Source organism: Anopheles marshallii, chromosome X (assembly GCF_943734725.1).
Source record: "Anopheles marshallii chromosome X, idAnoMarsDA_429_01, whole genome shotgun sequence".
NCBI lineage: Eukaryota > Metazoa > Arthropoda > Insecta > Diptera > Culicidae > Anopheles > Anopheles marshallii.
This window is the reverse complement of record NC_071325.1, coordinates 10,862,166-10,876,536: the sequence shown is the minus strand read 5'-3', so window position 1 is coordinate 10,876,536 and position 14,371 is coordinate 10,862,166. Positions and strand designations below refer to the sequence as shown.

The 14,371-nt window shown below is 44.4% G+C and overlaps 1 protein-coding gene across 1 annotated transcript; it reads left to right on the top strand.

Annotated features, from left to right (window-relative positions):
- The first annotated feature begins 2,907 nt into the window (after positions 1-2,907).
- LOC128707109 (doublesex- and mab-3-related transcription factor A2) lies at positions 2,908-12,808 on the top strand. The gene is made up of 7 exons (XM_053802058.1): positions 2,908-3,054; positions 3,776-3,877; positions 3,967-4,177; positions 4,287-4,364; positions 11,827-12,208; positions 12,304-12,423; positions 12,541-12,808. The coding sequence occupies exons 1-7, from the start codon at positions 2,908-2,910 to the stop codon at positions 12,806-12,808; spliced, it is 1,308 nt and encodes a 435-aa protein (XP_053658033.1).
- Positions 12,809-14,371: the final 1,563 nt, after the last annotated feature.

The following is a 14,371-nucleotide window of genomic DNA, read 5'->3' as shown; positions in this document are numbered from 1 at the left end:
TTCACCACTTTTTTTTCGATAAACGAATGAATAATGATAAGAACTCTGCAAAAGTTTCTATCCTGTGAGGTGTTCGGGGGGGGAGAGGGGGGTTATATACGTTATAATTTACCATCCTTGCAAATCGATTTATACATCGTTTATCGCAACAGGAATCTCTGATTAATAGCTGGGAACTGTAAATAAATGCCAGGAAAACTTGCTACCTCCCTTTTTCCGTTTTTGTCGGTAAAATATGGCCTATTTTTATTATATAAAACTTATTTGAAGTACTTTATTATCCAACATTTATCTTATATTATTGCCGATTTTTTTATAAATGTATTTTATACTTCGTTACTGTTAATTGCTAAGAATCGGTTTGAAATTAAAAAAAGCTCCTACAGCTCATCCAGCTTAACCTTTTGAATAATAATTTAATGTTTCATGAACTCTAGTAATGAACACTCAGATGAATCGTTACTAAGATGCAAAACGATAAGTTAGTATAAAAAGGAATTTTAAATAATGCTGTATATGTACTTTAATTCTACATAAATACCGATTTAATCATTAATGGGTATTTATTTAGACCCAACATAATAAAATATAGTAATAGAGAATACTTTAGAGGAAAAAATCAAACTTTTTTCAGCTTATTTTTGAAATCATCTATAGATTGTTTTCATTTTACAAAAAAAAGTAAACTTCGCTCTTCAAAGTGCAGTAATTTCCCGAGTTACGCGGAGCCCAACGTTTTGAAAATTCGTGTGCCTGTGTTGGTGGAATTCTATTTTTTATATACCAAACTAATTAACTTATTCAAATTTGCTTTAATTGTCGAAATAAACCTAACATACCAATTATGGGCGTCGTAACGTAAAGAGAAGAAATCAATCCCTGAAAACTAAATATAAACGATTTTATGAAGGGAATGCGACTGACGTGAATAATTTAAGTTACGCACATTTCCCCGGCAAAACTTTAAGTATTGCAAATTATTTCCACTAATTTTTAACTGTGTGCAATTCTTCTGCCAACTTAAAACGATAACATTTATCAGCTACTAAGTGACTTAGTATCTCTTTTTTTTTGCTATAATGAACGCAACTTTGGAGAAATGAGAATTGAGAACACATTAATCGTGTTCATTCGAGCGATCATTGTCAATAATGAATAGTAAATTGAAAGCAAAACACCATCCGCGTAGGACGAGCTGCACATCAGTCCTGGAAAAGCTACATTTCTCTGAAAAGCACCTACTAGCAGAACGGGTACAAAGGGTTTCGGATGAACACGAGCGTTTCTATGGTGGTTAGTATAATAATAGTAACGAGCAAGTTTTAGATAATGATACAGTGTTGTTAGTTGAAGCCGTTTACCGGTGAAGTACCGCTGTACGGGTAAATCCTCTGATGGGCGATGTTTGAAGGAGCAGTGGGAGGTTGCCACCCATTCTTTACTCACCACTGGTTATGTGCTTCGCAAGGCAGGGATTTTGGATCGATAGTTGCGCGTTGCAACTAAATAAGGATCCGTCAAAGTGTGTCCGATCGGGCTCGATACATAATAGCGAGCCGCGGCGGTATGGTTTGGGGTGAGCGAAGACCCGGCCATGTGTATCCCTCCCTATGCCAGCTAAAGCTATCGACCATATGGATCCGCTACATTTAGTTACGCGGGCACGATCGTTCGCGAACGGTGAATGAATCAGGCCGGAATGAACCATCCGGGGCCGGGTTGCGGGTGCGAGCGAGACACCACAAAACTGGGCCATGCGAGAAAGCACGACCCGAACGCACCGTGTACGTCAGCCGGGTCCAATGCAATGCTCTGCGCGTTGCCCGGTACGCTTCGACTCGCAAGGATACATGGTTTATAGGGGTGTTGGCTCACTGCTTCCCAGCATCCCGCGTTAAGTCTGGTTGGCTGAGTTGTATAATTGTATTTCATGTATATACACGCCCGGAGCAGGAACTGGAACGCGGGCACGGACATAACCGGGGCAGTGTGTGCGTGCGGTGTGGCGCTTCACAGGCGAACCGTTTTTCCGATTTTCGCCGCTGTTGTTTCCCTCCCCGGGACGGCAATATTCCCTTATTGAACCCTCCTCGCGCGATATCCTGCACGGCAAGCGAATGTATTCACCTTTGAACGTTTCAATGTTGCAAGACCTCGGGTCGTCTCCGTTACGCCACCATTTTTTGGGCCGGGCAGCCGGCTTGTCTAGCTGTCACGCTCGCGCTCTCCCAACCTTTTGTGCCGACCTTTGGGCAAAGTTTCGCATCCACCAATTGGAGGATGGCTTCGGGTTTTTTGTTGTTGTTGTGTTCTTTTATCTGTAGCCTTTGCGTCAGTTTCATCCGCCCTCCGCCCTGCCAACACCGCTCTCCCGCCCTACCGACAAAACCACCCCTACCCTTGCCCGAGCGTCGGTTCACCCCTTGCGGCAGTGCCCTACGCTTCCTATTTGTTTATCCGATTTTTAGGCTCTTAGCGCTTAGATACGGGATGGCAATTGTTGAAACATTTTTGAATCAGTTGCTTTTGAATGTTCGGCGAGGAATGTGTTACGCTCGAAAGCAGTTGTGACCGCCGTCTCGTCATCGTCGTGGTCCTCGTGGATCTGCCGTCCAGGAAAAGCGGTACCGTGCAGTTTGTGAATTTTCCCAGCGCCGATCACTGTTTCGTGTTGTGCGGTTTTTTGTTTCGGTGTGTTTGGTTGGTGCTGGTGTGTTCATTGCTCAGTCGCAACAGTAGCAGTGGCGTTTGGTTTGTTGGAAAGTTTGAGCGAAGGTGGAAGATACTGTAGGGCGTTTTCCTGCAACTGTCAGCCCTGGGAAAGCGCTGTCCGGTACGCTGCTGCGTCGGTGAACTCGCGAGTGTGTGCACATATCGGAAAGTCGAATAATCCCCGGTGCGAATAAGATGAGTTTGCCCAGCGGTGTCGATATGTCGAATCTGATGCAGCAACATCCGGTGCTCGGGGCGCTGCCACCAGCGTTTTTCCTTCGGGCGGCCTCGGAACGCTATCAACGCACGCCCAAGTGTGCACGATGTCGCAACCATGGAGTGGTAAGTGTGGCGTCCCAACTGCAGCCGTACAGAGAACGAACAAGAACACGGAGTGATCGCCCCAAAAAAAAAAGCACAATGCTCCACAAAGTTGACGTTGAGGTTCCTTGAAAGATCCACTCATCCAAGTTTCTTTATGCGTAGTGTTAGTTGTTCTGGTCGGAACTTTGTAGTAAAGCGAACATCTAAGAGGTTGAGAAGCAATTGAACTGGAATAGAGTCTTATGTTTTGTTGTATGCAAACTGGAACTCCTGGTTCTGGAAGAAACTTCTTTCTGCTTGCCATGTTCGGATCACTGACCAGACCGTACCTAGTTCACATAGTTAGTATAGGTGCGCATTTGGAACGCTTGTCAAGGTGCTGTGCAGTTGTACACGCGGAAAGAAACACTGTAACTGCCCACTACTGCGCAACAGAGTGAGTGATGGCGGCAAAGGAAAAAAAAAACCGCTAGTATCCCCACCAATCAACCGAGAACGCACTCTAGAATGCACATGACTCGTGAGGTACATTGAACGAACTCATTACCATCTAAATACCGCCAATCATCAATTTCTGTTCAAAAAAAAAAAAAAACAAAAAAAAACACCCAATAATTTACAATCTTCACCCGCAAAATGGTCGGGTGTACTTGCTCGTTTGGTTCGTTCGGCCGTTCCTGCTAAAAGTTGCTAATGCTCGTCCTATCGATGTATTTCTCCGGCGTACGGATTGTTTTAGGTGAGCGCCCTCAAAGGACACAAGCGTTACTGTCGCTGGCGGGACTGTGTCTGTGCTAAATGTACCTTAATCGCCGAGCGACAACGTGTAATGGCCGCCCAGGTAGGTAGTGTCCGGTGCACAGTAGCTCCGCCAAGGGATCGTAAGCTCAATTTGGCATCCAATTTGGTTTCGTTGGTGCTGGCAAACAGGTTGCGCTGCGCAGACAGCAGGCACAGGAGGAGAACGAGGTGCGTGATCTTGGGCTGCTGTACGGGACGACCGGTGTGCACGGGGTTGGACAGACACCGCCGAACGATCCCGTGGCGGTACAGTCGGTGGGCCAGTTTCACGGTGGCATACCGTCACCACCAAACGATGCCGAGAGTGTTACGCATCACAGCTACACATCTGCCGACGCAGGTGAGAACACAATTCATGGAGTCTGACCTGTTGAAGTTGTTCATCAACTCTTAGTTAATCGTAATGCTCGTATTTATTCTGTTATTTTATTCTCAAACAATCAACACAGACACCGACGTACAGCGGATGCGGCCCGAACATATGCACTCAGCCTACTCGCCCAATCGCAGCGAACCTGACAGTCCTGGTGAGTAGAATTTCTCAGGCTATATTTAATTCCCCGATGTTGTGTTTCATATATACATGCAACGTATCAGTGATCCACAACATCAGTGGGGGGAAAAACAATCATGATTACAAAATAGAAGCCTTATGATGGTTCAATCTAGCAAATATGGTACGTCAGAGACTCTCTGAATTCAGGATTCTTAATCATCCAAATATTACTAACTGAGATACTTTTTTCCTGGACGGAAGTGATGATGACCGTGTAATTTTCGTTCAATACCTTCCCTCTTTTCTTGGTTTAACTGCCAGCAATGTTGAGAATTGAACCCAGGCCGAGCATGTTTTTAAAGTTGGACATTGTCCACTCCGCTATTGGTCGGACAACAAAAGCCATGGTAAAAGCTCAATAAAATGAATGCCTGAGTGTGTGTTGTAGTGATCTTAAATGACTTAATAATGTCATATTATGAAGCACAACGATGTGTCACAGTGTCGTATTTTGCAAAGTTGATACTTTAACATATTACCTTTCCAACGTTGGGAGAGCTAAGCTTTCTAATTTGAACGATTTAACAGATAGTTTATAATGTGATACGCATACATTATACTAAATGCATAATTCCGAGAAAAATGCTGACCACTTTTATAAAACGATTTCGCGTCTTCAATTTGACGTAAAGGACACCAAATTTGGGACTGTGAAACAGTTCTGGGGCTCAACATGTCACGGCACTCAGCAGGTATGAGAACCAAAATGGAACCCCGCTAAGTATCGATCAATTAAATTAAATAGAAGAATAGCGTACCGGACAAAGAAACATGCGGTTTATATTGTTCGGCCGTATTTCGTTTACATTGCTATCGATTTCACACTCCCAGCATCCAGGGGTTAGACAGTTGCAGTAATTGTTTGTTGAAAGCCACCAAGGCATTGTGCACGATGCACCCATAACCTGCAATTAACCAATCGTCCCCATTATTGTATCGATAATGGATTAAGAACCCACGCCGCAGCAGTACGATACCTGCGACCGGTACGGAGCACAATTTGGCTACAATGTACACACTGGTACATTACTGGAAAAATGTTTTTTTTTTCTTTCCCCCGGAACGTTCCTGAAACATGATCCCGGGTCGACCGGGATCGACATCCCGGGACAACGCGTCCCATCCGTTACAAGCAATTTATTTGCACGGCAACACGCGGTTGAAGAACGCACCATCGAGAGAAAAAGAAAAAGAAAAATACACACACACACACACTTCTACTTGTAGCCTCCGCTACAATTAGATTCATTGATCTTTCATCGCTTGGCAGCCGTTGGGACGCACTTTCCTTTCCTTTTCCTGGCGTTTTGTTCGATTTCACCGGAATCAAAAAACCTATCCATGCCAGAGTGGTATTAGTTGCCTGCTTGATATCCACTTCTCGGTCTCGGGTTTCATTCATAGAAGGTTTTTCGTCTGCCCCTCCATTTCTATCCCCGCTGGTCCAGGGATGCTCAAGTGGGTCTGGCCGACTGTTCCAGTGGCAAAAACGGGAAGGATTCGGTTGCGCACACGCTGCACCGGATCGAAAAACTTCAAATTGCCACCGGTACGCTTTTGTGCGGATTTTAATTGATTTGCTTTGTGTGTGTATGCGTTTTTTTTTATTATTAAATTGTTTTTTCCTTTTCTTCGCACCCTTTGCACTTTTGCCAAGAAATTTATTCTTTCATCGCAAAGTTTGGAATCAATATATCCTTTTTTGTCCGCCAAATGCGCACACGTTTGTGCGTTGTTTATGTTGTAATGTGGTTTATTTCACTAATCCAAGTTTTGCTTCGCACAAACATACAATTCTGAGACGCTCAATTAAGGCGTTACCAAAAAATTTGCTGACAAAAAATTAGGATGTTTTGACTCTTTTGTTTGCTATTTCGCATTTGGCTACGCTTCATCCGAACCGATCGACTTTCAACTTGAATCGGTATGATCGGTACTGTTTTCTTTGTTTATTGATTAATAGTGTTTACTGTTTAAATTATGCTTTTCTGCTGCTTTACTATGTACACCATAGAATCCAAAGCATGCACGAGCCGCGATGCCGTAAATTGTGAAATTATGTGATTTTTTTTAAATATTGTCTATCATATCACTATTTATACGAAAGCAAAGTTTTTCTTTTCGCTTTTTTTATAATTTATTGCTTAGTTTATATCATGTTTTATGAAATGCATTACAAAAAATGCATTATAAAAAAGTAAATTAATATTTTACACTTTATAATTAATCAAAATCATTCAATTAAAATTTAAAAAAATCTTATAATAACAGTCTTATTTGCTAGCAGAAATTTAAATGATTACCATTTATTTGTACGCGGTAAACATTAGGTTTGTAACACCATATCAATTTTTATTCTCATAAAAAGTTCGTCGCTTATCGTTGAAGTCTTTCGTTTTATATCACACCGCCTTCCCTTCCATTCAGCTTGTTGTGGCGAAAGCTGTTTACCGTGAAATTCCAATGGTGACTTTTAAGTCGAAACATTCTTTTTCGTCAGTAACTAAAGTACAATTCCCGAAAAAAAACTTTTAGTTAAGTAAAATAGAATAAATGTGTGTTGCCTACTTACGGGCGCAAATGGGAATATTATGTTTTTTGTGTGTGTTTATTTAGTAACAAAATTTAAAAAATCCTTAAAGATTTTTTAAAAATAAAAAAAAAAAAACAAATACCGAAAACACACTGTCCGAATAACCCACCACTTTGACTTCCCTAAACGCAATAGGGAAAGGAAAACAGTCTTTAGCAGTTTTTATTCTTCCCGCAAGAAAAAAGAACACTTTCCGTTTTACACAAAGCTGCCTTTTTATTCTCCCTTTCGCTGCGCTGTACGTCATTAGAAGCTGTTATTTCTACTGTGTTATCCTGTGCAGTGTTTATGGATGCAATAATGCGTACAATTTCGATTGCGTACTCCTTCCCATTCTTCGTTCGGGCCGATAGGTGCGATTTTAAACAAATTCCCTAACGATTTAAACTTCTTTTAAAGAGGGTAGAGAGGGAGAGAAAGAGAAGTTAAGGGAGGAAAATATACAGTAAACCACAAATAATTAATAACAACTCCACCCCGTGCACGAGGGAGCGGAACAAAAAATCAAAAGTAAATGACCCTTCGGTGAAGCCAATTGAGTGTGTGTTCAGGCGGCGTTTAATTATGATGCAAAATGTTTTAATCAACCCCGTAACGCAAAGGATCACTCGCACTCCACGTGTGTGTGTGTGTGTGAATAGTACTTCTTTTTTAATTTCTTTCAGCTACCAGTTGTTCAGCGTTATGCAGCTCATCTCTTTTAAAAAGGGTAAAGCTGAAAAGAGCGAGAAGTAAATTACAACGAAAAAAAAAACACCCTTAGCCACTGTTCCCAATAGGGGATGCGTTTTTTCTCTCTATTTGTTTGTTGTTTTTTTTCGGCTCACTACTCCACCGAGTGTGTATTTATTTTTGCCTCGGTTGAGCACAATAGCCGTTCAAGAGGTATTACATTTCCTTTACGCCCGAACGGACGAACCAATGCACGAAAGTATCATGCAGCCTCCTGGATTCTTCGTCTGGTACATTCGTTTCTTTTTTTCTGAAATTTCCTCGTCTTGCCGTTCCGTGTTGGAATCGACTCGACGAGATGCGCGGAGAGGATGAACGGTAGATCTACTGTCAAAAGACAGTTTATCTTAATTCGAAATATCTGTTTCTGCGATTTCTGCGTTCCCTCGGTAAACGGCTGAATAATATCTATCATATCCTGTTTCTTCACTCCATTCTACTCACACAGATACGCACACACCCTCATGCTCGTGCTGCGGCATTTGGTGCCGTCTCGGTTTGCGGAATGCGGTAAATGGGATACAATTTAATTTCCACTCGAAACTCAATCAACAAAGCATCGATCTTATTAGGACATGTCGAGACCCTGCTTGAAGGGAATGATCTTCCACTTCTTCCCCATCTCCACGCCCCTCCCCCCCTCCCCGCCGCTCCATTCCACCGCACAATGGAAAATATGTTTTCAATTTGATCCATAAAACCCGTCTTTTATGTTGCATAAGCAGATGCGCACACCCGACTGCTTCCTCTTTTCCCCGGGTGCCGTTGTGTGCGTGCACGCGTTGGGTGTAATGGTTAATGCAAAGCATTTCATTTTTCCCTTTTTTTCCCCCGTCCACCCAACTCCATTCGGGACACGGGGCGAAATTGAAATACCAGAAGTACCCAGGGTGGAAACGTGGTGGACCAAACTGAAAGGTGGTGGAAATTGGGGGATCAAAAATTTTCCACCAATAAATCATGTGCGAACAGCGGGGGAGGGTGACGATGCGGGAGGGAGCGAAAAAGACGACTTTTCGGACAAAGTTTTTGGTCGGGTGGGGGGTTTTTTTGTGGCCGTGGTTTCCAATTAAATTTTGGCCCGGTTGAGGTTTTTTTTCCTCTTCTTTCTATTCTAAACGACACTGAAGAGGATTTACTGGTCGTTTTGCACTCTGTTTCCATCTCTCGGGGAAAAAAGCGTATGTTTTCTATTCGATTTTTCTCGCATTTTCCTCGGTTTTTTTTTATTGTTTGGTATTCAATTTCTATCCGCTCCGCACACGGTTTTACAGCGGGAAAAAGGGTGTTTTATTTTATTCTTGCGCTTCTTCCCTTATTTTTATTCACTGTTCCTACAGCGTTTTCCTTTGCCGAGGGTGCACCGGGCGGGATTGTGGCTTCCGTGGCTAAACTGTGTGCCCGGCCGCTTAATCTAGCGTGTGCGTGTGCTCAATTTTATGGTGATGATTTGATGGAAAGTAATTATCTTCATCACCCTTCAGCCGGGGCTGGGCAACCCTTGTGGAAAAGTGTTTTTCCTCCCCTCATCCGGATGAGAGGGAAGGAGATAATACCAGCACAAACCGACCAAATTAAACTGATCCATGCAATATGGTTTGCGTTTTTCCACCCGTTTAGCCGCGCGGAATGTGCCCTTAGGGGAGAGCAAAACACCCTGCAAAATTGTTGAAGGGTTGTTTGCTGGGTTGGGGTGGGCGGTTTGTTGTGGGTGGCATGGGTGAAAGGGTGAATGTGTCAATACCACGGCTTGCAGTGTGTCAAACAAATTTATTTTCAACCGCAGTTAATTACACTTCACCCATATTACATCCGATTCAGGGGTTTGGGAGGGGGGGACCATGGACGGGGAGGGGTGTGAAGTAAATTTAAACCTTTCAGCATAAAGGGGACGAGGGGCTTAGATGTCTGGGTTGCACTTCATTCAGCAACAAATTACACCCGTGCTAATCGTATTCCCATTATTAACTGTTTTGCGGAACTGTTCCACGAACTGTCAAAATACCCGGACGCATTGGATGTAATTGACGCATCGGGGTGCTTTGCCCTTTCCGCGTTTAATAAATAATCTCCCAAACCTCAAATATTGCTTGATGATGACGTACAGAAGTGTAATAAAGGCTATCGAACAGCCACATGTCACGCCGCGTAGGAAGTCTAGTGAATATCCGACGGGCATCCGCCTGCGTACCAAACGGATCGAGTTCAACATAAATGGTAGGCCACTGTGTGTCGCTCTCTTTCTCTTTTCCTCCTTCTTCCCACGATCCTCCTGTCTGCCCTCACAGGCTGTAAAACAGTATCTACACCTGGCATACTAAGCATTGGGACAAAATACAGTTAATGAATTTGTTTGATTTCATGAGATTAAGTGCTCCTACCCGGTGAGACATCAGCAGCGTAAGCAGAATGGCAACAACAAAACGGAAAAGAAAGAGAAGAAGAAGACGAAGAAGAAGAAGAATAAGAAGAAATGTCCAACATTTCCTACACATAGATGCCACCACGGTCGGTCCGGGGATGGTCATTTATTTAACATCCGCAGTCAAAAACCCCATTTTGGAGAAGAAGTACCTACTTGAGAAGTATCGCCGTGGGCCGTTAAATCACGTCCTGACAACTCCCGGAGGGAGTAGGTGGGGAAGGAGAAGAAGCACACCAAACAGAAGCTGTTGCATTTGAAATGATTATACTTTTTTTTTTGTTCCAATCCACCGCTGTTGTTGTTACCTTGCCGCATTGTGTCGTTTGACTTCTTTTTTCGTGTTGTTGTCGCTCAATTTCCTCGTCCCAACGGTGGGGTGGGGACGGGGTAGGGTGGCAGGAAATGTCTACTTACCTGCGCTCGCATGTCAAGTGTTTACTGTTGCAGCCTAACACAGCTCTACAGGTTGAAACTCTATCGTACGAGTGGTGTCACCAGCGGTTGCGGATGGCAAAGATCACCTAGGCTAGGCGGATTGGAAGAAACCAAGACACCGTGGAACTGGCACTATTTTGACTGTCCAACCAAACTTTCACGTACACTGTTGCGTTCCGATGTTTTTTTTCCCCCCGGGGTCCGGCGTATTCGGAACCGTTTTGGGTTCCAGCTATTTTAACATAAATAACCTACTTTGGGCAAATATTGAAACTCCACTTCATTGTTTTGGGCTAAAAACCATTTTTCGGCCCCGGGAGGATGTCAATATTTGCTTTTAAAACCATTTAAAGACATTCGCTCGAGTAGCCTAGGGGGAGAGCGCTAGCCATCCGGTTAGCAGGTACAGGATGCCACCGAACGGGTGCTGCCTACTGTTGCACCGTCGTGAACTTTGGTTTTTTAGCCCACTGCGAAACGGTCGTGACTGTTTTACATCATCCAGCTCGCATGATCAACAGTTGGAAGGAATACGCAATACTTGCGTTTGATTGATTGCTTGCTGAGGTGCCAAGTGTCTAAAGAGTAAGGATGGCATTTACAACAGTGTACGGTAGTGTGAAACATTGTTGCCAGTGAGCGTCGGTAAGGTTCAACCTGGAAATCTCATCCAGTTCAGCTACTTTTCTTGTTGTAGACTAATAAAAACTCAGAGTTCCCGGACATTGGCAGGTCCTATGAAGATCTCTAGACAAGTTATAGTGCCAAAAACAAGAAGAATGTGGGAGTGAGGTGCGAGCGAGAGAATTACTCCAAAAGGTACATCAACGTCTTAGCAAGAAGCCTTAACAATATTGAGCGATATATAGTTGGAATTCAAGGAATTAAGTCCAAAAACTTTTTTTTTCGGTAATTTGTGGTAAAAATCTTTAGCGCATATCTTCTTGTCGGACGTTATTTCTTCTGGAATCTACCAAATTCATTAAAGTCCAGTGTCATTTGGTTCTCATCATCCGATAAGCTCCGCAAGCTCTGATACGGCCGGAAGTGAGAGACATTTTGCCACAACAATCTTCGTCCACCCGTCGGGATGTTGAGGTAGCTTAATCCTCATCTTGCCGACGGTCGTTCGCAACTAACAGCTGGTGCTTGGTGCGACAAGCGATAGTTTAAGATGTTGAGGATTCCACAATTCTTGGAACACTAGCCTTGACGTACCTGATCTAGTCCACTCGTTCCATTTTGCAGGCCCGAAGCGTCAACGCATATCAACGGAGACGGACCACGATACGGAGTCGGAATCATCACCCAGCAGTCCACGGCACAAGTCGTCACTGTTTTCCCTCCCGCTGGACAAGCAGTCGCCGAGCCAGACGGGACCGCCGAGCTCGCCCGAGTCGGATCTGGACGTGGATTCTACACCGGACGACTCGATCGCGCCGGAAAACTTGAGCCTCAAGAAAGACCCGAGCGTATATTCGAAGCCAGCGACGTTAGTACCAGTAACGAACGGTGGTGCCGGCTTTCTGCCTTACAACCAGCAACCGGTCGCTACCCAGTACCAGCAAGCCATCGGTGTCAGTGCCTCCCAAGCCTCGAGCCAGCGGTCACCGGTGGATGTGCTGTTGCGGTAAGTTACATGCACTGGGGGATGGCAAAATCTTCCACACTAATCGCCAACTCGCAATTATTATTCTCGTGTATTTACCGTGCGCACTTCCACAGGGTGTTCCCGAACCGACGCCGGAGCGAGGTGGAGCTACTGCTGCAGCGTTACCGAGGCGATGTCGTACAGGCGATGGAAGCGATGCTATGCGGCGACGATGCTCTCCACTCACCCATCAGGTAGGTTTTTATTTTTTTGGCATTGTGGCGGATCCGGTCACAGCCCCGGATGGTTCGATGTGGCCGTACCCTAAAAACCCTCTCTGTACCGTGTGTTGTCCATCCCCGTGTGAAAAGTGTTCCAACACCTTCACCATCCTTTACAGTGAAGTCGGCATTCTCGCCATTGATGCCTTCCGGAACGTTCAGTAGTCCAACGGTGCGGTACTCGTTTCTGCAGCAGGCCCACACCAAGCGCTTCCTGTCCGCGCCCTACACCGGCACCGGGTACCTACCGACTATACTGCAGGATCCGGAGCAGCCGCAGCAACCGGAACCGCCGGGACTGGGACAGAACTGTGCACCCGCCGCAGCCAACAGTCCCTGTGTCGATGGGACAGAGTAAGCGATCACCCCCAAAGTCGGTCCGTTCTGTCTCCGTTCGTCTCCGGTTCGCTTTCTACAGTTACAGTTGGAGTCGCAGTAGTTACAGTTGGAGTCGCAGCAGTAACAGTGCGCTCGTCCAAACCTCCAGAGTTCGACCAGTGGGCTAAACTGAAATTGTCACCAACCGCATCTTCACCAGGCGCGCATACTAAGCTCACCGGTGTGCACTCCATCCGCTCCATCTGCCTCTACATCTCACATTTAATCATTGCAACACGCTCCTTTCCAACAACTCCCTCACTCTCACTCACCTCAAAGCAATCTAATCAGAGATAACGGTGATGATTATTATCATGGTGACGATAATGATAATGAAGATGTTGATGGAGTGGAATTATGATTAATTTTAATGTAAATTGTTACCGCAGGGATTTTCCTTTTTCGTTGCATTCCCCTTCGTCAAGCGAGGATGAATGCTGCGAGCGTAAGAACACTTGGGCAGGCAACTTGAGCACCAAAATCTCACTCCACCGCTCCATGCTTGGCAGCACGGAAAGCAAGGATGGGAGAATAATAATTACACGCGTAGGCTCGAAACGTTCAAACATGAACGAAAAGAACAAAAAAAACACACACACACACAACGCTTCTGAAAAAAAAATACGGACAAAGTTCTATGTTCACTTGTTTTAGTGCGTTTCGTAAAAGAAAAAAAAAACAAGCAACAAAGCAAACATACTCCTAGTGCAGCGCAAGGAAGCCACACGACGCTACTAATTGAATCAGCATTGCGTGGGCGGAGAATATCAACCAGCTAAATATTATTACGAAAAAAAAAACACTAGCACACACTGTTGAATGTATACTTCACGGTGCACGCACACAAAAAAAAAGACATATATTGATAACAGAAACAAACAAACAAACATACAATAAGTTTGGTGAAACGAGTGAAAAGTGTTGTATAAAAATAAACTATAAAAGTATATAAATAAAAATTGTCGCTATAATAAACTCCCGTACCTAATACGTTGCGGTCCTTCCGGTGGTTTGGTGCTGTGCGCGGTGGGGAAAAGGACACAAATATATCACAATAATTGTAAGCGAATCATTTCCCATGGTGTGACAAATGCAAACGCCATAACAACAACGGTGACTCCGTCTAATCCTGTTTCTTCTCTCCCCTTCAAAAAACCCACGGCGCTTGTTGCATTGTTGGCACATCAATTGGTCGTATTTTATCAACCGGATCAAAACATCTCCTTTTGCGAAGAATAAATGTAAATAAAACACGACCTCCGAAAGGACACCCTTTTTATTTATTTCTCGCAATGATCAGCAATGGCAGCGTAATGGAGTGATGGAGAAGGAGAGAGATGGGCAAAAGAATCTTTAGCCCCTGTGTTTGCTTTTGAACAGTCGGCGGATAACCGGAACGGAGGACCGGGAGACCGTTATTGACAGATAATTTTTTTTTTTGGTTGAAGCATTCTTCTCCCGCACCGCACTGATTTATCGCCACCTTAACCCTTAAGGATGTGGTGGTTCCGCCACACGGGCAAAGTATTATTTTTTTTTTTGG

Bases quoted from the DNA above. Each gene is read 5' to 3' on its own strand.
- LOC128707109 (XM_053802058.1), top strand. From the start codon at position 2,908: ATGAGTTTGCCCAGCGGTGTCGATATGTCGAATCTGATGCAGCAACAT. The intron at 4,365-11,826 runs GTGAGTAGAATT...TCCATTTTGCAG, and splicing joins CAGCGAACCTGACAGTCCTG to GCCCGAAGCGTCAACGCATA. The intron at 12,424-12,540 runs GTAGGTTTTTAT...CCGTGTGAAAAG, and splicing joins GCTCTCCACTCACCCATCAG to TGTTCCAACACCTTCACCAT.